General features: G+C 55.6%; 3 protein-coding genes across 4 annotated transcripts in view; 2 read left to right on the forward strand and 1 right to left on the reverse strand.

The window, feature by feature from the left end:
- LOC125724129 (uncharacterized) overlaps positions 1-24,810 on the forward strand; it is a 229,571-nt gene that overhangs the window by 114,229 nt on the left and 90,532 nt on the right. The window lies entirely within an intron of this gene.
- LOC125724132 (uncharacterized) overlaps positions 1-24,810 on the forward strand; it is a 160,894-nt gene that overhangs the window by 46,262 nt on the left and 89,822 nt on the right. The gene's annotated exons all lie outside the window — the stretch shown is intronic.
- LOC125724138 (germinal-center associated nuclear protein-like) lies at positions 22,834-24,104 on the reverse strand. Its single transcript, XM_049001105.1, has 6 exons — positions 23,960-24,104; positions 23,770-23,870; positions 23,546-23,677; positions 23,349-23,462; positions 23,111-23,263; positions 22,834-23,028 (listed from the first exon to the last, which is right to left on the reverse strand). The coding sequence occupies exons 1-6, from the start codon at positions 24,092-24,094 to the stop codon at positions 22,977-22,979; spliced, it is 687 nt and encodes a 228-aa protein (XP_048857062.1). The 5' UTR covers positions 24,095-24,104; the 3' UTR covers positions 22,834-22,976.

The following is a 24,810-nucleotide window of genomic DNA, read 5'->3' on the forward strand; positions in this document are numbered from 1 at the left end:
GAAATTTAAGGAAACAGACTAAGAAGCAGCCACTTAGCAAGAAGTCCGAATTCCGAATCTGAGGCATGGACATACCCCCCACGGCTGGCAGCGGCCAGTCGGGCAGCCGCAGGCTCAGGACTGCCCCCTGGAGCCACTCCAGGTGCTCAGCCGAGTTCCAGAGCAGATGTGGTAGGCAGTCACCACCCCCTGGCACCGAGAACTCTGCCACGGGCCAGGAGAGGCCAGCCAGACTCGGGGACGACACAAGGCCAGCCAAGAAAGCCAGGACAGTGTTGTAGAGGCCGATGACGGGTGCAGGGCCCTGGGAGGGCAGTCCCGCCATGTCACGGTCCCTCCGATCACGGTGAAGCCTACCAGCAAACTCGCGGCAGAGCCCGGCCTCCACAACCTGCACCAACGTCTGCGAGACGAGCCGGGCTGGTGCCGTGGAGCGGGCAGCGAGCCACCTGACGGCATGGCGGATCTGCGGGGAGACGGGGGTGATGGTCAATGGGATGGTTCAATCTTACCGAGGCCAGCGACAACATGCACACTCACCTGCTCGGATCCTTGGGGTTCGTTCGTGGTCTCGGGGATATGGACGAACATATACTCTGAAATCAAACCTTCCTCAATGAGTGTCTGAAGCATCAGGTCTTACAGGGAAAGGAAACCGATGGTCAGACAGGAGGAACAAACCAACTGTATTAGCTCTGCATACGTAAACATAGCCTCAAGAGAAATGCTATAAGTAAAGTAAGCGAATCCCACGCGACACCTGTTGTCATAGACACGGTTAGTGTCACACCTTCCTCTAGCCGTTCATCGCTGGCCCTGTGCCCAGCCTGCCCTGGGACCACCACCACCAGAGGAAGGGCCTGTGGCCAGGCATTAGCCTGCTGGATCTGCCGGAGTTGCAGCAGGGCGGATAACAGGAAGATGTCCCCGTCTTCCTCATCAGCCCCGGGACTGACTGCCGAGGGCAGCAGCATCAGCAGGGCGCCCATGCCCATCAGCCCCTTCCGCTTCTCCAATGCCAACTGGCCTTCCTCGCTGAGGGGCCCGCGGGCCACCTGACCCACAGTGAGAAACATGGCCTCACTTCCTGCACTTGCACCCTTCGCAAACATCTGTGTTACCACAGGACCTGCTAATATCACATAGTGCCAGACTATGCTAGGCTATGTTAAGCTATGCTAGACTAACATTAATGACAGAACATGCAACACAGGGGCATGAAGCCTGTCGATATTCATCGGCAAGTTCCCCCCTATCTGCCACACCTTCACACACACGTGCACTGTGTGCATGCGCTCCCCCACGCTCCGCAGGCCGCTGCTGATGCTCAAGGTTTGCATGTGTTCGTTGGGGACCATCTCCCTGTGTTCTTGCTTCTCCGAGTTACCGAATTTGGACTCCAGCCATTCTGTCAAAATCCTGCATCAGAGATGGGAGGGGGGCACAAATGTAAGCTCCAGGACCTCTAAACCCAACTAACACCCAATCCCTCCCCGAACGACACCCAGTTCCCCCACTTACTGGTTAGCAACACTGGCATCTCTTTCATGATCACTTGGCAACAAGAGGGCTGCCTTCCAGAAGATTGTGTCAGATGGGTTCGAGACGCTTGCTGCCACCAGACTGAGCAGGTCCAGTGGCCCCCACACAGATTCGCTGAAGTGGATGGAGATGTAGATGAGCACATGGAGAGTGATGGATGGCTAACAGCTACTCTACAGTAGCACCATACCTCAGGAGCTGCTGGTAGAACAAGTGAACCTTCATCTGATGCTCGGTTTCCCTTCGCATCTTCGCCAACCTGCAGAAGGCAGCAGAGTGTCAGCATCGGTACACTTAACACTACAGCAAATCAATGGCCAGCAAAATAAACGGACAGGACGGAAGTCATTTTGGGAAGTACTGTCTAATTCAGCAGAGGTGCCCCGATCCAATATTCAAGATACCTAATCAGACGGATCGGACATCGGCCACATGTGACCGATCCATGTTCAATAATTATTTAGTTATTGCCAGTCTATTTCTTCTTATACTGAGTGGTACAATCAAATCGCACAACAGCTTTCCCCCCTTTTTTATTTTTTGTGGCATTCAAGCTGAACGTTAACGCTTCCTCGGTTTTTTGACACTCAGTGTGTGTGAGTGCAGTGACTTCCCCTGCTATGACGTCATGTGCATGTCCTTTGTAGTGGAAGGATCAGGTGATGGTAGCAAATGCAACTTGCATGCTTGCGAAGCAAACTAACATGTCTAAAACCTGGAAGAATTTTATGCTTGAAACAACCAGTAGCACAGCGATTTGCGATCTTTGTAAAAACAAAGTAACATTCAGTGGAAAATCCCACTAATAGTGCACTCAATTAAGGCAATGCAAGTAATATGAAAAAAAGCGATGGATTTGGAAGCCAGCTTGGGCTGTTTTGCGCACTCGCTATAGCTTGATACACGAGGTGCTGCTATCACAGTGAAAAGTGACGCATGCCACTTGGGTGTACTTGTGAAGATATTCAAACAACTGCAAAATGTCTCAAAAATGCTCAATACAAGATGCACAAAAGAGGTGGAACAGTATCTTATGTATGTTTCTTGTGGGCTAATTAAAACTTCTTTTCCATTTGTATTTACTAGCTTGGAAAAAAAAAAAAAAAGAGCTTTGGTACTGGATCATACTCATAATCAGCCAATACCTTATGTTCAGGTATCAGGATTATATTGGCACTGAAAAAGTGGGATCGGTGCACCTCTATTATGAATATTAGGTCAGCATTATTATGCTGTGAGAGAGATGTACCTGGTGCAGGAAACAGAGAGGTCCCCAGCGTGCCCCAGGTTGACCACGCCCCGGGCCAGCCTGTCCAGGCAGGGTGAGGGGGGGGCACTGGGGGCCAAGGCCTGCAGCCTGAAGCGGGGGTCCACACAGCCAGGGGCAGCAGGAAAATCACGCATCTGGTCGCTTCAGCTGCCTGCGCACGGCCACCACATCACGCCACCTGCAACACATGCACAGGGTGAAGCCCGGTTGTCGGCGAGCATGTGGGCAAAATATCTGGTCCCCTTACCACTGCCCCTTACCTTTTGATGAACCTGCGTATACTCAGAAGCTCTGCTTCCAGGACGTCTTGGGCCAGCAGGGTGAGCTCACCACACAGCGTCTCCTCCAGCAGTACCTCACACACGTCTTGTGAGCTGCGAGCCACACATTCTGCCTGCTCTTCTTGGGCACGCCTGGCACGAAGGGGCATGCGTTCAGCCTATATACAGTTATCTGAACACTCTCTATGACCTCTGATCCCCCTTGGCTCACCAGTACCTGATCTCTGTTGAGGCAGTCTCCACGATGCAGTCGCGCAGCACCTCCTGTGTGATCTCGGCACACAGTGTCTTGCTGAGCCGGGCCAGGAGCTCCTCGTGTTCCTGCTTTCTCCTGACAGAGACAGGCCCATCAGATGGCACATCCCCTCAAAATGCACCCACCCCTCCTCCCCAGCCCAGACAGGTGAGGCCTACCTGGCTTCCTCCATCCTGCGCTTCTCCTCAGCGATATGCTCCCTCTCTGCCTGGATCTCGGCAGCAGAAACCTCCCGCAGCATCTGCTCCACCACCTCACTCAGCACTGCCTCCACCTGGCCGTTGCACATGCTGCAACAACCCATCCACATCACCAAACTGGTGTTGGTTGAGTGTGACAACCCTCTAGAGGCCACTGCTCCCTATCTGGCTCACGCTCCTACCTGAGTGCAGCAGAGATGTACTCGGCTTCGGTGGCAGCCACGTCAGCCACCTCGGCCTGCACTACCTCCTCCAGCATGGCCTCTACCTCCGTGGCGATGTCCTGCAAGGGGGGGGGGGGTTATTTGTCATTACTATGGCAATACCAACACACTGCTACTGGGTTGACACGCAGCAATGAGCAATCTATCACCTGCTCTGTGTAAACGGGCTCCGGTGGGGGAGGCGTAGGTGGGGCGACTGGTGGTGCCTCCGACGGAGATGCCCCAAGTGCTCCACTCTCCTCTCTACCAGGGAGGCCAGCTGACTCCGCTGGGTCGCTCGGCATCTTGGATCGGTGCTGGAGGGCCCGCGCATCCAGCTCAATGGGGGGCCTCTGAGGGGAGGCTGCTACAGCGTGGGCAGGAAAAATGACAAAATTACAATCAGAGGCCAGAAGGTGGACGAAGCGTAACAGTTAGCGGAAGGTGGAGTGCAGACGCACCAGCCCTGGGCACACTGCCTGCCTCCGCTGGCTGCCCATCCCCACGGTACTTGTTGCGGCTGTCAAAGCTGTTGACGGGTGTGTGTTGGGGTGGGTTGGGCAGTGGCGCGCCGTTGACCACTTGGCCCACCAGCACCTCCCGCTTCCTTGCGATGGCCACAGAGCGCTTTGGACGTGGCTGGATCTCAGGCTCCTGGTACGCTGTCCGGCTTAGCTCCACCATGCTAGGGGGAGGGCAGAGCTTCAATAAAATATACCACCCATCATAGATTAGCACCCCCATCAGAGATAAGCCACCCTGCCCCCAACACAAAAGGGACAACGAAGCACAGCCCAGCCTTACCCTGCATCGACCGCGAGCCCATACTGCAGCGCGAGGTCCGAAGCCTCGCCGGCATTCTGGAACATGAGCATCCGGACCAGGTCTTCGACCGGGAATGTGGTGGAACCACGGGAGCTGTAGGCCACATTCAGGGCCCGCAGAGCCTCACGGCGCACCTGTAGGGGGCACCAGAGCGGTCCAGGTAAGTGAGGTATTGGGGCTGATGAGGATGTAGGGAGCGGAGCAACGGCTCCCCCACCTGGTCGAAGTAGCGGTGCAAGATGCAACCAGCCAGATACGAGGCCACCTTGACCAGCTTGAAGAACCTCACGAAGTTGTTGCTGTTGACAGCGGCAAAGGCCTGGACGGCAAACTTCACCTCCGGAGAGTTTCGGAGCTCCGCCCGGAATTGCTGCACCTCCCTGCAGGTAGGGAGGGAATGAAATGTCAGCTGGAGAGGTGCCACGGTGACACGGGACACCGACTGCCGGCCAGCCACCCACCGGAGGATGTCTCCATCATTGAGCTTCAGGAGCACGCTGTACTGCCGAAACTCTGCCTCATGAGGGCAGTAGATGTTCTTGCTGGCCAGGTCCTGGTACATCTCCTTGAGGCTCTGCAGGCATTTGGTCAGGTTTTCATTGTTGATCTTAGCATCAAAGGACATCATGGGCTCCTGGCACAGGTGGTGTGCGCAGTGGATGTGGAAGCGGGCGCACTTTTCAATAAGGGACACCGTAAGCGGGTCGCACAGGTGCTGCTGAGTGATATCCTGCAGATGGCCCAGAAAAAGGATCAGGGCGAGGCCCGCAGGGCACAGGAATAATGAGACACGGACTAATGTTGCTCACCTTCCGGATACCTCGTGTGCGGTTCCACACAAAGTCATACCAGTCACGGTAGTTGTCCTCACCCTGGTCCATGACCTGGGTAACCAGGTAGTTCATGGTCATGTTCAGCACAGTAAGGGGCCGCAGTTCATGGGGGAGGGGCTCCTCCTGGTCAGCAGAGGACCTGCTGTACTCCTTAATGGCAGCAGTGTGGTCCACCTGCGTGGGGTGCAGAGGGTGATTTGCAGCCTGTGGTCTGTCAATTCATGGCGGGGAGGGGGAAGCATTAGGAAAGAGGGGCAGGGGTGGTGATACCTTCTCCGTGTTGGGGATGACCTCAAAAGAGCTCAGTTGGTTCCGGGTCTCCCTCATGTAACGCTCCTTCTCCGGACACATGTCAGGACACGTACCCACAAACACCTTGGACAGATCCAGGTCGGTCCTCTTGGGCCGAGCTGTGCCAGAGGAGACCGTGTCAGCTGGCGATTCACTTTGGGGTGGGAGGGGGGGGTGGCTCAGCAACGTGACCCTAGGGGGACCTACCCTGTCGCAGGATCTTGTCCCGCTGCTCTAGCAGACGATACTTCTCCTCTGCGGTTTCAGCTACCTGGCCAATCAGGTGGAAGAGGGGAGAGGGGAGGCTGCTGGCTAGATGTTCGGATTCGAGGCCGTCTGGGCTGGGCTCCATCTGCGGCTCACTCTCAAACTGCAGGGCCTTTGTCGCCAGGGGTTTCTTGGCTGGTGACCTGAGAGGGACAGACCAAAGGCTGAAGAGCTTCTAAAAGCTGGCAAAACCTGGGCTCCTTTGAACACCTGGCCAGTAGGGGGCATAGCAGCCAAAGAACTCAGTTTGACTTTAATGTCACGAATCCGAGCCTGAGGTAAAGAGTTTCATTACCAGATGACCTAACATAACTCAAGCTGCTTGGAAAAAAAACTAACAAAATGTATACATAATAAAAAACCAGAGTGATCCAGATTTTTTTTTTTTTTTTTTAAAGAACTTGCATTGGGTTTCAAAAAGGTGATTTTCTTCCCTAACTTAATTTAATAAAGACCCGGCCATCTTATTGTAAAATTGAGTTATTTACTCTTACGGTAAGAGAATGATTTAAAGACAAGATTACCCTCTGGATAGGGATGAGCTGGAGGACCAGCCGGAGGTGGATTTGGAGAGGGCTTTGCAGACAGGGGCTGACTCAAAGCCTCCTGCCTGGCTCTGAGGATCAGGGTCATCTGGAGGCCTTTGGCCCTTCTCTCCTGGACCTAAGAGACACACAGAACCAGTTCATCGAAACAGCTGACATGGGAATGAAAGGCTGCAACGAGTCACAAAGACCCCGCCCTGGCCTTGGCTCGATGCACAGATAGAGAGCACCGTAATAGTCACTCACTCTGCTTCTTCCTCTGCCAGAAGATGGTGAGCTAATGCCTGCGCAGCAGTTTGCCCTTCTTCTTGGCTTTGGCAGCAGAAGCCTGAAAGATACCAAAAGTCAGTGAGGAAAGCCCGGGAGATCATGGACGAGAGCACAGCCTAATGAGTACAGCGACCAAGCCCCCCCCCCAAAGGTGTGCAAAGCCATTGCTCACATGGTCGTGGAAGTGCACTATGGCCAGGTTCTTCTGGGGCCTGCAGAAGATCCGCTGCACACGTCCGAACTGGCGGAAATGTTCCCCCAGGATGTCCTTGCTGTTAAGACTGGCTGGAATGTTCTTGCATTGGAGCACCATGGCTTCGGAGGGTGACATCCCCCCCAGGCTGTCTGTGCTGTCCAGGCGGCGGGCACGTCTCACTGTTGATGCTGCCTCAGTTTCGGGATCTGTGGCAAGTGTCACAGAGTTCAGTTTTTCAGACTATACTTGGCTTCGAACCCAATGTGCTTCTTCCTGGGAGTACTCACCCAACTCCTCCGCCCTCTCAAGGACCTCCCGGGTTGGGGCCTGTGACCTTGGCGGCGTTGAGGGTGAGTGGCTGGTGGTCGGTGCCATCGAACCCTGGTGCTCCGCCTCCCCCCAGTCTGGCTGTGGCTCCTCACTCCTCTTCGGCTCTCGCCGGGTCTGTAGGGCCGGTGTCTTCAGGATGCTGGTCAAGGCACTGCGAAAGATGCTGCTGACAGGCCCCCGGCCCCGGACCAGGGGCCTCTTGGGAGGGTGCCTGGAGGCGGAGTCAGCACCAACTTGGGGCTCCTCTGATAAATGCTCCACCATCTCCTCCTTCCGCTTGGTACCCTTAGCCGCTGCCTCCCCTGCATTCTCCCCCTCACCGCCCCCCCCCACGGACCTCACCAGACACAACCCCAGCGTCAGTCTTGGGTTTTAGCGGACCAAAGCTGACAGCACCAAACAGTGGCCGGGGCTCATGGAGGCTAGAGGCAGAGTACCTGGAGACAGAGGCGGCCTGGGAGGTCCCCCCACCCAGGCCACTGCCAGCACCAACGGAGGGTGCTGCTGGTTTCGAGAAGCTGAACTCCTGGGTGGTGCTGGGATGTGCATCTTTGGTGGGGAGGATGCTGCTGGACACTGCGATGGGCTGTGAGAAGCTAAAACCTAATGCTCCAGAAAGGAACTCAGAGGCAGCAGGAGCAGGCCCACTGCTGTCCATACTGGTAGCGGTGGTGCTGGATGGGCTGGAACCAAAAGACTCGGACACAGCCGGTTCAGGACTGGCGCTATAAATAGGTTTGAACACAGCTGCGTCTGACGGCTTGAAGCTGAACTCTGAGGTGCTAAATCCGCGGCCCTGAACGCTTCCAGGGGAGAATACCGAAGAAGACCCTGTGGACAACTGTCCGAATCTCAGTGGTTGACTAGACCCCGAGGAGGGGGGAACAGAGGAGGCGGAGATAGCGTTAGAGCCGCCGAAGCCGGGTGTGTGCTGAGCAAATCCGCCGGTCTGTCCGAAGGCAGAGGTCTGGGGAAAAGCCGAGTTCTGGTTAAAGACAGAGCTCTGACCGACCCCGGCCGGCTGCCCGAAGGAGGGCGGCGGGCCGAACCTGGTGTCGCTCTGTACAAACGACGGGGTCTGACTCCCAGAACCGGGCATGCCGAAGGTCGGGGCCTGTCCAGACGCCGTCCCGCCAGGCTGCCCGAAAAGGGATCCGGTCTGGCCGAAGGCAGACGATGTACTGAAGAGCGAGGTCTGGCCGGTGCCCTGGCCGAGGGCAGGCGGCTGCACGAAAGGGGCGTTCTGCTGGCCGAAGGAAAAGAGCCCCGAGGTCGGGGCGCGCGGAGACTGAAACGCTCCGCCTTGTGTTCTGCCGAAAAGCCCAGACGGATTCATTGTGTAAAAAGCCCAAAAATACGGCCTTCAAAAGTCGAAACAGAGTTCTTACAGCGCGGTAGATTTCGGCGTCCTTCGGCCTGGGAGATTATATCCGCGCCTGTGTCACATCTGCGGAAATATACAAACTGGCAGCTCCCCTGGCCTGGTCACTGCGGACACTGCGCTCCTTCTGCTACAAAAATGGGCACAGAAACAGTCTCAACTGATGAGCACAGGGTACTTGGGGTCTTAAAATGTGAGCAACTGTGTAGGCACAGGGTCAATACCAGGGCAAGTGCAGGTGGGGCAGCCATCTTTGGGGAGGGCACTACGATCTCCGGTACAGACAGTAACGAAGAAGGCAAGAAAAGTGGTGAGGAGGAAGAGGAAGGGCCCAGGGACTCGACGTCAAGCCAGGTACGCAGCTGGTCCTCGAACCTGCAGATCCAAGTCAAACAGGAAATGGCTCAATGTTTATGCCACAACTCACATGAGAGAGTACACATGTGTAGCATGTCTGTTCTCTGTCAGACCTGCGGCTCTGTTCTTTCTCCTCCTCAATGCGAGCCAGGAGGTCCTGGGGGCTGGAGGCAGCATCCAAAACAGGGGCAACACCGGATCCGGACTCAGGGTCCTCAACCATGCTGTGAAACAGCTTCTGTTGAAGACGTGGCCTGGCCAGTCGAGGATGAGGCCACATGCTCTGGTGACACCTGCAATGGCAGAGACTTTGGATAAGAAGCCAGTATTGTACACCACTCTTGGGGATATGAGCAAGACTGGGAGCTGATGGCTTTCCCTCTTCTTCCATTTAATAGTAAATAATATTCATTAAATCTGCAGGTCACTGTTAACAGTCTATCTGGAATGTGTTAGATTTACATGGCTGGCTGGCTCTTACCCTGCCTTCCCCTGCTGCTTGTCCCTGTGCGTCTGCTTTACGGCATCCACCCAGCAGGACGGCGGTATGAAGCCCTGCAGCCCATCGCTCAGGAAATACACCGAGATTTCTCCGTCGTCACTGATGACATCTGAAGATGGTGGGATAGGTTCACACCTGCATGGCATCCCCAGTAGGCCCCCCCAAACGTCAGACCCACCCCACCCCCCTCACCTTCACTCACGGGGCACCCAGGAGGGTTCCAGTCCCGGAGTTGGTGCTCTACACAGAGCATGACAATTTCGTCCCAGGGCACCTCCCAGAAAGTGGGCTCCTTGTCCGGCCCCCCACCTCGGCCCACACAGTCCTGACGCAGCCTCTCCAAAAGGTTCTCCAACTGGGACATAAGGAGTGGCTGGCTGTGGCGGGACCATGGGATTTGAGATACGTACTGGAAGATGGAGGCAACCAGCTGGCTCCAAGGAGCTGGGTGGGGGGAGCGGTGGCAGCAGCAGAAATTTAAGGAAACAGACTAAGAAGCAGCCACTTAGCAAGAAGTCCGAATTCCGAATCTGAGGCATGGACATACCCCCCACGGCTGGCAGCGGCCAGTCGGGCAGCCGCAGGCTCAGGACTGCCCCCTGGAGCCACTCCAGGTGCTCAGCCGAGTTCCAGAGCAGATGTGGTAGGCAGTCACCACCCCTTGGCACCAAGAACTCTGCCACGGGCCAGGAGAGGCCAGCCAGACTCGGGGACGACACAAGGCCAGCCAAGAAAGCCAGGACAGTGTTGTAGAGGCCGATGACGGGTGCAGGGCCCTGGGAGGGCAGTCCCGCCATGTCACGGTCCCTCCGATCACGGTGAAGCCTACCAGCAAACTCGCGGCAGAGCCCGGCCTCCACAACCTGCACCAACGTCTGCGAGACGAGCCGGGCTGGTGCCGTGGAGCGGGCAGCGAGCCACCTGACGGCATGGCGGATCTGCGGGGAGACGGGGGTGATGGTCAATGGGATGGTTCAATCTTACCGAGGCCAGCGACAACATGCACACTCACCTGCTCGGATCCTTGGGGTTCGTTCGTGGTCTCGGGGATATGGACGAACATGTACTCTGAAATCAAACCTTCCTCAATGAGTGTCTGAAGCATCAGGTCTTACAGGGAAAGGAAACCGATGGTCAGACAGGAGGAACAAACCAACTGTATTAGCTCTGCATACGTAAACATAGCCTCAAGAGAAATGCTATAAGTAAAGTAAGCGAATCCCACGCGACACCTGTTGTCATAGACACGGTTAGTGTCACACCTTCCTCTAGCCGTTCATCGCTGGCCCTGTGCCCAGCCTGCCCTGGGACCACCACCACCAGAGGAAGGGCCTGTGGCCAGGCATTAGCCTGCTGGATCTGCCGGAGTTGCAGCAGGGCGGATAACAGGAAGATGTCCCCGTCTTCCTCATCAGCCCCGGGACTGACTGCCGAGGGCAGCAGCATCAGCAGGGCGCCCATGCCCATCAGCCCCTTCCGCTTCTCCAATGCCAACTGGCCTTCCTCGCTGAGGGGCCCGCGGGCCACCTGACCCACAGTGAGAAACATGGCCTCACTTCCTGCACTTGCACCCTTCGCAAACATCTGTGTTACCACAGGACCTGCTAATATCACATAGTGCCAGACTATGCTAGGCTATGTTAAGCTATGCTAGACTAACATTAATGACAGAACATGCAACACAGGGGCATGAAGCCTGTCGATATTCATCGGCAAGTTCCCCCCTATCTGCCACACCTTCACACACACGTGCACTGTGTGCATGCGCTCCCCCACGCTCCGCAGGCCGCTGCTGATGCTCAAGGTTTGCATGTGTCCGTTGGGGACCATCTCCCTGTGTTCTTGCTTCTCCGAGTTACCGAATTTGGACTCCAGCCATTCTGTCAAAATCCTGCATCAGAGATGGGAGGGGGGCACAAATGTAAGCTCCAGGACCTCTAAACCCAACTAACACCCAATCCCTCCCCGAACGACACCCAGTTCCCCCACTTACTGGTTAGCAACACTGGCATCTCTTTCATGATCACTTGGCAACAAGAGGGCTGCCTTCCAGAAGATTGTGTCAGATGGGTTCGAGACGCTTGCTGCCACCAGACTGAGCAGGTCCAGTGGCCCCCACACAGATTCGCTGAAGTGGATGGAGATGTAGATGAGCACATGGAGAGTGATGGATGGCTAACAGCTACTCTACAGTAGCACCATACCTCAGGAGCTGCTGGTAGAACAAGTGAACCTTCATCTGATGCTCGGTTTCCCTTCGCATCTTCGCCAACCTGCAGAAGGCAGCAGAGTGTCAGCATCGGTACACTTAACACTACAGCAAATCAATGGCCAGCAAAATAAACGGACAGGACGGAAGTCATTTTGGGAAGTACTGTCTAATTCAGCAGAGGTGCCCCGATCCAATATTCAAGATACCTAATCAGACGGATCGGACATCGGCCACATGTGACCGATCCATGTTCAATAATTATTTAGTTATTGCCAGTCTATTTCTTCTTATACTGAGTGGTACAATCAAATCGCACAACAGCTTTCCCCCCTTTTTTATTTTTTGTGGCATTCAAGCTGAACGTTAACGCTTCCTCGGTTTTTTGACACTCAGTGTGTGTGAGTGCAGTGACTTCCCCTGCTATGACGTCATGTGCATGTCCTTTGTAGTGGAAGGATCAGGTGATGGTAGCAAATGCAACTTGCATGCTTGCGAAGCAAACTAACATGTCTAAAACCTGGAAGAATTTTATGCTTGAAACAACCAGTAGCACAGCGATTTGCGATCTTTGTAAAAACAAAGTAACATTCAGTGGAAAATCCCACTAATAGTGCACTCAATTAAGGCAATGCAAGTAATATGAAAAAAAGCGATGGATTTGGAAGCCAGCTTGGGCTGTTTTGCGCACTCGCTATAGCTTGATACACGAGGTGCTGCTATCACAGTGAAAAGTGACGCATGCCACTTGGGTGTACTTGTGAAGATATTCAAACAACTGCAAAATGTCTCAAAAATGCTCAATACAAGATGCACAAAAGAGGTGGAACAGTATCTTATGTATGTTTCTTGTGGGCTAATTAAAACTTCTTTTCCATTTGTATTTACTAGCTTGGAAAAAAAAAAAAAAAGAGCTTTGGTACTGGATCATACTCATAATCAGCCAATACCTTATGTTCAGGTATCAGGATTATATTGGCACTGAAAAAGTGGGATCGGTGCACCTCTATTATGAATATTAGGTCAGCATTATTATGCTGTGAGAGAGATGTACCTGGTGCAGGAAACAGAGAGGTCCCCAGCGTGCCCCAGGTTGACCACGCCCCGGGCCAGCCTGTCCAGGCAGGGTGAGGGGGGGGCACTGGGGGCCAAGGCCTGCAGCCTGAAGCGGGGGTCCACACAGCCAGGGGCAGCAGGAAAATCACGCATCTGGTCGCTTCAGCTGCCTGCGCACGGCCACCACATCACGCCACCTGCAACACATGCACAGGGTGAAGCCCGGTTGTCGGCGAGCATGTGGGCAAAATATCTGGTCCCCTTACCACTGCCCCTTACCTTTTGATGAACCTGCGTATACTCAGAAGCTCTGCTTCCAGGACGTCTTGGGCCAGCAGGGTGAGCTCACCACACAGCGTCTCCTCCAGCAGTACCTCACACACGTCTTGTGAGCTGCGAGCCACACATTCTGCCTGCTCTTCTTGGGCACGCCTGGCACGAAGGGGCATGCGTTCAGCCTATATACAGTTATCTGAACACTCTCTATGACCTCTGATCCCCCTTGGCTCACCAGTACCTGATCTCTGTTGAGGCAGTCTCCACGATGCAGTCGCGCAGCACCTCCTGTGTGATCTCGGCACACAGTGTCTTGCTGAGCCGGGCCAGGAGCTCCTCGTGTTCCTGCTTTCTCCTGACAGAGACAGGCCCATCAGATGGCACATCCCCTCAAAATGCACCCACCCCTCCTCCCCAGCCCAGACAGGTGAGGCCTACCTGGCTTCCTCCATCCTGCGCTTCTCCTCAGCGATATGCTCCCTCTCTGCCTGGATCTCGGCAGCAGAAACCTCCCGCAGCATCTGCTCCACCACCTCACTCAGCACTGCCTCCACCTGGCCGTTGCACATGCTGCAACAACCCATCCACATCACCAAACTGGTGTTGGTTGAGTGTGACAACCCTCTAGAGGCCACTGCTCCCTATCTGGCTCACGCTCCTACCTGAGTGCAGCAGAGATGTACTCGGCTTCGGTGGCAGCCACGTCAGCCACCTCGGCCTGCACTACCTCCTCCAGCATGGCCTCTACCTCCGTGGCGATGTCCTGCAAGGGGGGGGGGGGGGTTATTTGTCATTACTATGGCAATACCAACACACTGCTACTGGGTTGACACGCAGCAATGAGCAATCTATCACCTGCTCTGTGTAAACGGGCTCCGGTGGGGGAGGCGTAGGTGGGGCGACTGGTGGTGCCTCCGACGGAGATGCCCCAAGTGCTCCACTCTCCTCTCTACCAGGGAGGCCAGCTGACTCCGCTGGGTCGCTCGGCATCTTGGATCGGTGCTGGAGGGCCCGCGCATCCAGCTCAATGGGGGGCCTCTGAGGGGAGGCTGCTACAGCGTGGGCAGGAAAAATGACAAAATTACAATCAGAGGCCAGAAGGTGGACGAAGCGTAACAGTTAGCGGAAGGTGGAGTGCAGACGCACCAGCCCTGGGCACACTGCCTGCCTCCGCTGGCTGCCCATCCCCACGGTACTTGTTGCGGCTGTCAAAGCTGTTGACGGGTGTGTGTTGGGGTGGGTTGGGCAGTGGCGCGCCGTTGACCACTTGGCCCACCAGCACCTCCCGCTTCCTTGCGATGGCCACAGAGCGCTTTGGACGTGGCTGGATCTCAGGCTCCTGGTACGCTGTCCGGCTTAGCTCCACCATGCTAGGGGGAGGGCAGAGCTTCAATAAAATATACCACCCATCATAGATTAGCACCCCCATCAGAGATAAGCCACCCTGCCCCCAACACAAAAGGGACAACGAAGCACAGCCCAGCCTTACCCTGCATCGACCGCGAGCCCATACTGCAGCGCGAGGTCCGAAGCCTCGCCGGCATTCTGGAACATGAGCATCCGGACCAGGTCTTCGACCGGGAATGTGGTGGAACCACGGGAGCTGTAGGCCACATTCAGGGCCCGCAGAGCCTCACGGCGCACCTGTAGGGGGCACCAGAGCGGTCCAGGTAAGTGAGGTATTGGGGCTGATGAGGATGTAGGGAGCGGAGCAACGGCTCCCCCACCTGGTCGAAGTAGCGGTGCAAGATGCAACCAGCCAGATACGAGGCCACCTTGACCAGCTTGAAGAACCTCACGAAGTTGTTGCTGTTGACAGCGGCAAAGGCCTGGACGGCAAACTTCACCTCCGGAGAGTTTCGGAGCTCCGCCCGGAATTGCTGCACCTCCCTGCAGGTAGGGAGGGAATGAAATGTCAGCTGGAGAGGTGCCACGGTGACACGGGACACCGACTGCCGGCCAGCCACCCACCGGAGGATGTCTCCATCATTGAGCTTCAGGAGCACGCTGTACTGCCGAAACTCTGCCTCATGAGGGCAGTAGATGTTCTTGCTGGCCAGGTCCTGGTACATCTCCTTGAGGCTCTGCAGGCATTTGGTCAGGTTTTCATTGTTGATCTTAGCATCAAAGGACATCATGGGCTCCTGGCACAGGTGGTGTGCGCAGTGGATGTGGAAGCGGGCGCACTTTTCAATAAGGGACACCGTAAGCGGGTCGCACAGGTGCTGCTGAGTGATATCCTGCAGATGGCCCAGAAAAAGGATCAGGGCGAGGCCCGCAGGGCACAGGAATAATGAGACACGGACTAATGTTGCTCACCTTCCGGATACCTCGTGTGCGGTTCCACACAAAGTCATACCAGTCACGGTAGTTGTCCTCACCCTGGTCCATGACCTGGGTAACCAGGTAGTTCATGGTCATGTTCAGCACAGTAAGGGGCCGCAGTTCATGGGGGAGGGGCTCCTCCTGGTCAGCAGAGGACCTGCTGTACTCCTTAATGGCAGCAGTGTGGTCCACCTGCGTGGGGTGCAGAGGGTGATTTGCAGCCTGTGGTCTGTCAATTCATGGCGGGGAGGGGGAAGCATTAGGAAAGAGGGGCAGGGGTGGTGATACCTTCTCCGTGTTGGGGATGACCTCAAAAGAGCTCAGTTGGTTCCGGGTCTCCCTCATGTAACGCTCCTTCTCCGGACACATGTCAGGACACGTACCCACAAACACCTTGGACAGATCCAGGTCGGTCCTCTTGGGCCGAGCTGTGCCAGAGGAGACCGTGTCAGCTGGCGATTCACTTTGGGGTGGGAGGGGGGGGGTGGCTCAGCAACGTGACCCTAGGGGGACCTACCCTGTCGCAGGATCTTGTCCCGCTGCTCTAGCAGACGATACTTCTCCTCTGCGGTTTCAGCTACCTGGCCAATCAGGTGGAAGAGGGGAGAGGGGAGGCTGCTGGCTAGATGTTCGGATTCGAGGCCGTCTGGGCTGGGCTCCATCTGCGGCTCACTCTCAAACTGCAGGGCCTTTGTCGCCAGGGGTTTCTTGGCTGGTGACCTGAGAGGGACAGACCAAAGGCTGAAGAGCTTCTAAAAGCTGGCAAAACCTGGGCTCCTTTGAACACCTGGCCAGTAGGGGGCATAGCAGCCAAAGAACTCAGTTTGACTTTAATGTCACGAATCCGAGCCTGAGGTAAAGAGTTTCATTACCAGATGACCTAACATAACTCAAGCTGCTTGGAAAAAAAACTAACAAAATGTATACATAATAAAAAACCAGAGTGATCCAGATTTTTTTTTTTTTTTTTTAAAGAACTTGCATTGGGTTTCAAAAAGGTGATTTTCTTCCCTAACTTAATTTAATAAAGACCCGGCCATCTTATTGTAAAATTGAGTTATTTACTCTTACGGTAAGAGAATGATTTAAAGACAAGATTACCCTCTGGATAGGGATGAGCTGGAGGACCAGCCGGAGGTGGATTTGGAGAGGGCTTTGCAGACAGGGGCTGACTCAAAGCCTCCTGCCTGGCTCTGAGGATCAGGGTCATCTGGAGGCCTTTGGCCCTTCTCTCCTGGACCTAAGAGACACACAGAACCAGTTCATCGAAACAGCTGACATGGGAATGAAAGGCTGCAACGAGTCACAAAGACCCCGCCCTGGCCTTGGCTCGATGCACAGATAGAGAGCACCGTAATAGTCACTCACTCTGCTTCTTCCTCTGCCAGAAGATGGTGAGCTAATGCCTGCGCAGCAGTTTGCCCTTCTTCTTGGCTTTGGCAGCAGAAGCCTGAAAGATACCAAAAGTCAGTGAGGAAAGCCCGGGAGATCATGGACGAGAGCACAGCCTAATGAGTACAGCGACCAAGCCCCCCCCCCAAAGGTGTGCAAAGCCATTGCTCACATGGTCGTGGAAGTGCACTATGGCCAGGTTCTTCTGGGGCCTGCAGAAGATCCGCTGCACACGTCCGAACTGGCGGAAATGTTCCCCCAGGATGTCCTTGCTGTTAAGACTGGCTGGAATGTTCTTGCATTGGAGCACCATGGCTTCGGAGGGTGACATCCCCCCCAGGCTGTCTGTGCTGTCCAGGCGGCGGGCACGTCTCACTGTTGATGCTGCCTCAGTTTCGGGATCTGTGGCAAGTGTCACAGAGTTCAGTTTTTCAGACTATACTTGGCTTCGAACCCAATGTGCTTCTTCCTGGGAGTACTCACCCAACTCCTCCGCCCTCTCAAGGACCTCCCGGGTTGGGGCCTGTGACCTTGGCGGCGTTGAGGGTGAGTGGCTGGTGGTCGGTGCCATCGAACCCTGGTGCTCCGCCTCCCCCCAGTCTGGCTGTGGCTCCTCACTCCTCTTCGGCTCTCGCCGGGTCTGTAGGGCCGGTGTCTTCAGGATGCTGGTCAAGGCACTGCGAAAGATGCTGCTGACAGGCCCCCGGCCCCGGACCAGGGGCCTCTTGGGAGGGTGCCTGGAGGCGGAGTCAGCACCAACTTGGGGCTCCTCTGATAAATGCTCCACCATCTCCTCCTTCCGCTTGGTACCCTTAGCCGCTGCCTCCCCTGCATTCTCCCCCTCACCGCCCCCCCCCACGGACCTCACCAGACACAACCCCAGCGTCAGTCTTGGGTTTTAGCGGACCAAAGCTGACAGCACCAAACAGTGGCCGGGGCTCATGGAGGCTAGAGGCAGAGTACCTGGAGACAGAGGCGGCCTGGGAGGTCCCCCCACCCAGGCCACTGCCAGCACCAACGGAGGGTGCTGCTGGTTTCGAGAAGCTGAACTCCTGGGTGGTGCTGGGATGTGCATCTTTGGTGGGGAGGATGCTGCTGGACACTGCGATGGGCTGTGAGAAGCTAAAACCTAATGCTCCAGAAAGGAACTCAGAGGCAGCAGGAGCAGGCCCACTGCTGTCCATACTGGTAGCGGTGGTGCTGGATGGGCTGGAACCAAAAGACTCGGACACAGCCTGGGACACAGCCGGTTCAGGACTGGCGCTATAAATAGGTTTGAACACAGCTGCGTCTGACGGCTTGAAGCTGAACTCTGAGGTGCTAAATCCGCGGCCCTGAACGCTTCCAGGGGAGAATACCGAAGAAGACCCTGTGGACAACTGTCCGAATCTCAGTGGTTGACTAGACCCCGAGGAGGGGGGAACAGAGGAGGCGGAGATAGCGTTAGAGCCGCCGAAGCCGGGTGTGTGCTGAGTAAATCCGCCGGTCTGTCCGAAGGCAGAGGTCTGGGGAAAAGCCGAGTTCTGGTTAAAGACAGAGCTCTGACCGACCCCGGCCGGCTGCCCGAAGGAGGGCGGCGGGCCGAACCTGGTGTCGCTCTGTACAAACGACGGGGTCTGACTCCCAGAACCGGGCATGCCGAAGGTCGGGGCCTGTCCAGACGCCGTCCCGCCAGGCTGCCCGAAAAGGGATCCGGTCTGGCCGAAGGCAGACGATGTACTGAAGAGCGAGGTCTGGCCGGTGCCCTGGCCGAGGGCAGGCGGCTGCACGAAAGGAGCGTTCTGCTGGCCGAAGGAAAAGAGCCCCGAGGTCGGGGCGCGCGGAGACTGAAACGCTCCGCCTTGTGTTCTGCCGAAAAGCCCAGACGGATTCATTGTGTAAAAAGCCCAAAAATACGGCCTTCAAAAGTCGAAACAGAGTTCTTACAGCGCGGTAGATTTCGGCGTCCTTCGGCCTGGGAGATTATATCCGCGCCTGTGTCACATCTGCGGAAATATACAAACTGGCAGCTCCCCTGGCCTGGTCACTGCGGACACTGCGCTCCTTCTGCTACAAAAATGGGCACAGAAACAGTCTCAACTGATGAGCACAGGGTACTTGGGGTCTTAAAATGTGAGCAACTGTGTAGGCACAGGGTCAATACCAGGGCAAGTGCAGGTGGGGCAGCCATCTTTGGGGAGGGCACTACGATCTCCGGTACAGACAGTAACGAAGAAGGCAAGAAAAGTGGTGAGGAGGAAGAGGAAGGGCCCAGGGACTCGACGTCAAGCCAGGTACGCAGCTGGTCCTCGAACCTGCAGATCCAAGTCAAACAGGAAATGGCTCAATGTTTATGCCACAACTCACATGAGAGAGTACACGTGTGTAGCATGTCTGTTCTCTGTCAGACCTGCGGCTCTGTTCTTTCTCCTCCTCAATGCGAGCCAGGAGGTCCTGGGGGCTGGAGGCAGCATCCAAAACAGGGGCAACACCGGATCCGGACTCAGGGTCCTCAACCATGCTGTGAAACAGCTTCTGTTGAAGACGTGGCCTGGCCAGTCGAGGATGAGGCCACATGCTCTGGTGACACCTGCAATGGCAGAGACTTTGGATAAGAAGCCAGTATTGTACACCACTCTTGGGGATATGAGCAAGACTGGAAGCTGATGGCTTTCCCTCTTCTTCCATTTAATAGTAAATAATATTCATTAAATCTGCAGGTCACTGTTAACAGTCTATCTGGAATGTGTTAGATTTACATGGCTGGCTGGCTCTTACCCTGCCTTCCCCTGCTGCTTGTCCCTGTGCGTCTGCTTTACGGCATCCACCCAGCAGGACGGCGGTATGAAGCCCTGCAGCCCATCGCTCAGGAAATACACCGAGATTTCTCCGTCGTCACTGATGACATCTGAAGATGGTGGGATAGGTTCACACCTGCATGGCATCCCCAGTAGGCCCCCCCAAACGTCAGACCCACCCCACCCCCCTCACCTTCACTCACGGGGCACCCAGGAGGGTTCCAGTCCCGGAGTTGGTGCTCTACACAGAGCATGACAATTTCGTCCCAGGGCACCTCCCAGAAAGTGGGCTCCTTGTCCGGCCCCCCACCTCGGCCCACACAGTCCTGACGCAGCCTCTCCAAAAGGTTCTCCAACTGGGACATAAGGAGTGGCTGGCTGTGGCGGGACCATGGGATTTGAGATACGTACTGGAAGATGGAGGCAACCAGCTGGCTCCAAGGAGCTGGGTGGGGGGAGCGGTGGCAGCAGCAGAAATTTAAGGAAACAGACTAAGAAGCAGCCACTTAGCAAGAAGTCCGAATTCCGAATCTGAGGCATGGACATACCCCCCACGGCTGGCAGCGGCCAGTCGGGCAGCCGCAGGCTCAGGACTGCCCCCTGGAGCCACTCCAGGTGCTCAGCCGAGTTCCAGAGCAGATGTGGTAGGCAGTCACCACCCCCTGGCACCGAGAACTCTGCCACGGGCCAGGAGAGGCCAGCCAGACTCGGGGACGACACAAGGCCAGCCAAGAAAGCCAGGACAGTGTTGTAGAGGCCGATGACGGGTGCAGGGCCCTGGGAGGGCAGTCCCGCCATGTCACGGTCCCTCCGATCACGGTGAAGCCTACCAGCAAACTCGCGGCAGAGCCCGGCCTCCACAACCTGCACCAACGTCTGCGAGACGAGCCGGGCTGGTGCCGTGGAGCGGGCAGCGAGCCACCTGACGGCATGGCGGATCTGCGGGGAGACGGGGGTGATGGTCAATGGGATGGTTCAATCTTACCGAGGCCAGCGACAACATGCACACTCACCTGCTCGGATCCTTGGGGTTCGTTCGTGGTCTCGGGGATATGGACGAACATGTACTCTGAAATCAAACCTTCCTCAATGAGTGTCTGAAGCATCAGGTCTTACAGGGAAAGGAAACCGATGGTCAGACAGGAGGAACAAACCAACTGTATTAGCTCTGCATACGTAAACATAGCCTCAAGAGAAATGCTATAAGTAAAGTAAGCGAATCCCACGCGACACCTGTTGTCATAGACACGGTTAGTGTCACACCTTCCTCTAGCCGTTCATCGCTGGCCCTGTGCCCAGCCTGCCCTGGGACCACCACCACCAGAGGAAGGGCCTGTGGCCAGGCATTAGCCTGCTGGATCTGCCGGAGTTGCAGCAGGGCGGATAACAGGAAGATGTCCCCGTCTTCCTCATCAGCCCCGGGACTGACTGCCGAGGGCAGCAGCATCAGCAGGGCGCCCATGCCCATCAGCCCCTTCCGCTTCTCCAATGCCAACTGGCCTTCCTCGCTGAGGGGCCCGCGGGCCACCTGACCCACAGTGAGAAACATGGCCTCACTTCCTGCACTTGCACCCTTCGCAAACATCTGTGTTACCACAGGACCTGCTAATATCACATAGTGCCAGACTATGCTAGGCTATGTTAAGCTATGCTAGACTAACATTAATGACAGAACATGCAACACAGGGGCATGAAGCCTGTCGATATTCATCGGCAAGTTCCCCCCTATCTGCCACACCTTCACACACACGTGCACTGTGTGCATGCGCTCCCCCACACTCCGCAGGCCGCTGCTGATGCTCAAGGTTTGCATGTGTCCGTTGGGGACCATCTCCCTGTGTTCTTGCTTCTCCGAGTTACCGAATTTGGACTCCAGCCATTCTGTCAAAATCTTGCATCAGAGATGGGAGGGGGGCACAAATGTAAGCTCCAGGACCTCTAAACCCAACTAACACCCAATCCCTCCCCGAACGACACCCAGTTCCCCCACTTACTGGTTAGCAACACTGGCATCTCTTTCATGATCACTTGGCAACAAGAGGGCTGCCTTCCAGAAGATTGTGTCAGATGGGTTCGAGACGCTTGCTGCCACCAGACTGAGCAGGTCCAGTGGCCCCCACACAGATTCGCTGAAGTGGATGGAGATGTAGATGAGCACATGGAGAGTGATGGATGGCTAACAGCTACTCTACAGTAGCACCATACCTCAGGAGCTGCTGGTAGAACAAGTGGACCTTCATCTGATGCTCGGTTTCCCTTCGTATCTTCGCCAACCTGCAGAAGGCAGCAGAGTGTCAGCATCGGTACACTTAACACTACAGCAAATCAATGGCCAGCAAAATAAACGGACAGGACGGAAGTCATTTTGGGAAGTACTGTCTAATTCAGCAGAGGTGCCCCGATCCAATATTCAAGATACCTAATCAGACGGATCGGACATCGGCCACATGTGACCGATCCATGTTCAATAATTATTTAGTTATAGCCAGTCTATTTCTTCTTATACTGAGTGGTACAATCAAATCGCACAACAGCTTTCCCCCCTTTTTTATTTTTTGTGGCATTCAAGCTGAACGTTAACGCTTCCTCGGTTTTTTGACACTCAGTGTGTGTGAGTGCAGTGACTTCCCCTGCTATGACGTCATGTGCATGTCCTTTGTAGTGGAAGGATCAGGTGATGGTAGCAAATGCAACTTGCATGCTTGCGAAGCAAACTAACATGTCTAAAACCTGGAAGAATTTTATGCTTGAAACAACCAGTAGCACAGCGATTTGCGATCTTTGTAAAAACAAAGTAACATTCAGTGGAAAATCCCACTAATAGTGCACTCAATTAAGGCAATGCAAGTAATATGAAAAAAAGCGATGGATTTGGAAGCCAGCTTGGGCTGTTTTGCGCACTCGCTATAGCTTGATACACGAGGTGCTGCTATCACAGTGAAAAGTGACGCATGCCACTTAGGTGTACTTGTGAAGATATTCAAACAACTGCAAAATGTACAAGATGCACAAAAGAGGTGGAACAGTATCTTATGTATGTTTCTTGTGGGCTAATTAAAACTTCTTTTCCATTTGTATTTACTAGCTTGGAAAAAAAAAAAAGAGCTTTGGTACTGGATCATACTCATAATCAGCCAATACCTTATGTTCAGGTATCAGGATTATATTGGCACTGAAAAAGTGGGATCGGTGCACCTCTATTATGAATATTATGTCAGCATTATTATGCTGTGAGAGAGATGTACCTGGTGCAGGAAACAGAGAGGTCCCCAGCGTGCCCCAGGTTGACCACGCCCCGGGCCAGCCTGTCCAGGCAGGGTGAGGGGGGGGCACTGGGGGCCAAGGCCTGCAGCCTGAAGCGGGGGTCCACACAGCCAGGGGCAGCAGGAAAATCACGCATCTGGTCGCTTCAGCTGCCTGCGCACGGCCACCACATCACGCCACCTGCAACACATGCACAGGGTGAAGCCCGGTTGTCGGCGAGCATGTGGGCAAAATATCTGGTCCCCTTACCACTGCCCCTTACCTTTTGATGAACCTGCGTATACTCAGAAGCTCTGCTTCCAGGACGTCTTGGGCCAGCAGGGTGAGCTCACCACACAGCGTCTCCTCCAGCAGTACCTCACACACGTCTTGTGAGCTGCGAGCCACACATTCTGCCTGCTCTTCTTGGGCACGCCTGGCACGAAGGGGCATGCGTTCAGCCTATATACAGTTATCTGAACACTCTCTATGACCTCTGATCCCCCTTGGCTCACCAGTACCTGATCTCTGTTGAGGCAGTCTCCACGATGCAGTCGCGCAGCACCTCCTGTGTGATCTCGGCACACAGTGTCTTGCTGAGCCGGGCCAGGAGCTCCTCGTGTTCCTGCTTTCTCCTGACAGAGACAGGCCCATCAGATGGCACATCCCCTCAAAATGCACCCACCCCTCCTCCCCAGCCCAGACAGGTGAGGCCTACCTGGCTTCCTCCATCCTGCGCTTCTCCTCAGCGATATGCTCCCTCTCTGCCTGGATCTCGGCAGCAGAAACCTCCCGCAGCATCTGCTCCACCACCTCACTCAGCACTGCCTCCACCTGGCCGTTGCACATGCTGCAACAACCCATCCACATCACCAAACTGGTGTTGGTTGAGTGTAACAACCCTCTAGAGGCCACTGCTCCCTATCTGGCTCACGCTCCTACCTGAGTGCAGCAGAGATGTACTCGGCTCCGGTGGCAGCCACGTCAGCCACCTCGGCCTGCACTACCTCCTCCAGCATGGCCTCTACCTCCGTGGCGATGTCCTGCAAGGGGGGGGGGGTTATTTGTCATTACTATGGCAATACCAACACACTGCTACTGGGTTGACACGCAGCAATGAGCAATCTATCACCTGCACTGTGTAAACGGGCTCCGGTGGGGGAGGCGTAGGTGGGGCGACTGGTGGTGCCTCCGACGGAGATGCCCCAAGTGCTCCACTCTCCTCTCTACCAGGGAGGCCAGCTGACTCCGCTGGGTCGCTCGGCATCTTGGATCGGTGCTGGAGGGCCCGCGCATCCAGCTCAATGGGGGGCCTCTGAGGGGAGGCTGCTACAGCGTGGGCAGGAAAAATGACAAAATTACAATCAGAGGCCAGAAGGTGGACGAAGCGTAACAGTTAGCGGAAGGTGGAGTGCAGACGCACCAGCCCTGGGCACACTGCCTGCCTCCGCTGGCTGCCCATCCCCACGGTACTTGTTGCGGCTGTCAAAGCTGTTGACGGGTGTGTGTTGGGGTGGGTTGGGCAGTGGCGCGCCGTTGACCACTTGGCCCACCAGCACCTCCCGCTTCCTTGCGATGGCCACAGAGCGCTTTGGACGTGGCTGGATCTCAGGCTCCTGATACGCTGTCCGGCTTAGCTCCACCATGCTAGGGGGAGGGCAGAGCTTCAATAAAATATACCACCCATCATAGATTAGCACCCCCATCAGAGATAAGCCACCCTGCCCCCAACACAAAAGGGACAACGAAGCACAGCCCAGCCTTACCCTGCATCGACCGCGAGCCCATACTGCAGCGCGAGGTCCGAAGCCTCGCCGGCATTCTGGAACATGAGCATCCGGACCAGGTCTTCGACCGGGAATGTGGTGGAACCACGGGAGCTGTAGGCCACATTCAGGGCCCGCAGAGCCTCACGGCGCACCTGTAGGGGGCACCAGAGCGGTCCAGGTAAGTGAGGTATTGGGGCTGATGAGGATGTAGGGA

This window comes from Brienomyrus brachyistius, unplaced genomic scaffold (genome assembly GCF_023856365.1).
Source record: "Brienomyrus brachyistius isolate T26 unplaced genomic scaffold, BBRACH_0.4 scaffold55, whole genome shotgun sequence".
NCBI lineage: Eukaryota > Metazoa > Chordata > Actinopteri > Osteoglossiformes > Mormyridae > Brienomyrus > Brienomyrus brachyistius.

Excerpts from the sequence above, each read along its gene's own strand:
- LOC125724138 (XM_049001105.1), bottom strand. The coding sequence starts at position 24,094 with ATGCCGAGCGACCCAGCGGAGTCAGCTGGCCTCCCTGGTAGAGAGGAG. Across the intron at positions 23,678-23,769 it reads TACATCTCTGCTGCACTCAG|CATGTGCAACGGCCAGGTGG; the intron begins GTAGGAGCGTGA and ends GGGTTGTTGCAG. Across the intron at positions 23,463-23,545 it reads CGCAGGATGGAGGAAGCCAG|GAGAAAGCAGGAACACGAGG; the intron begins GTAGGCCTCACC and ends TGTCTCTGTCAG.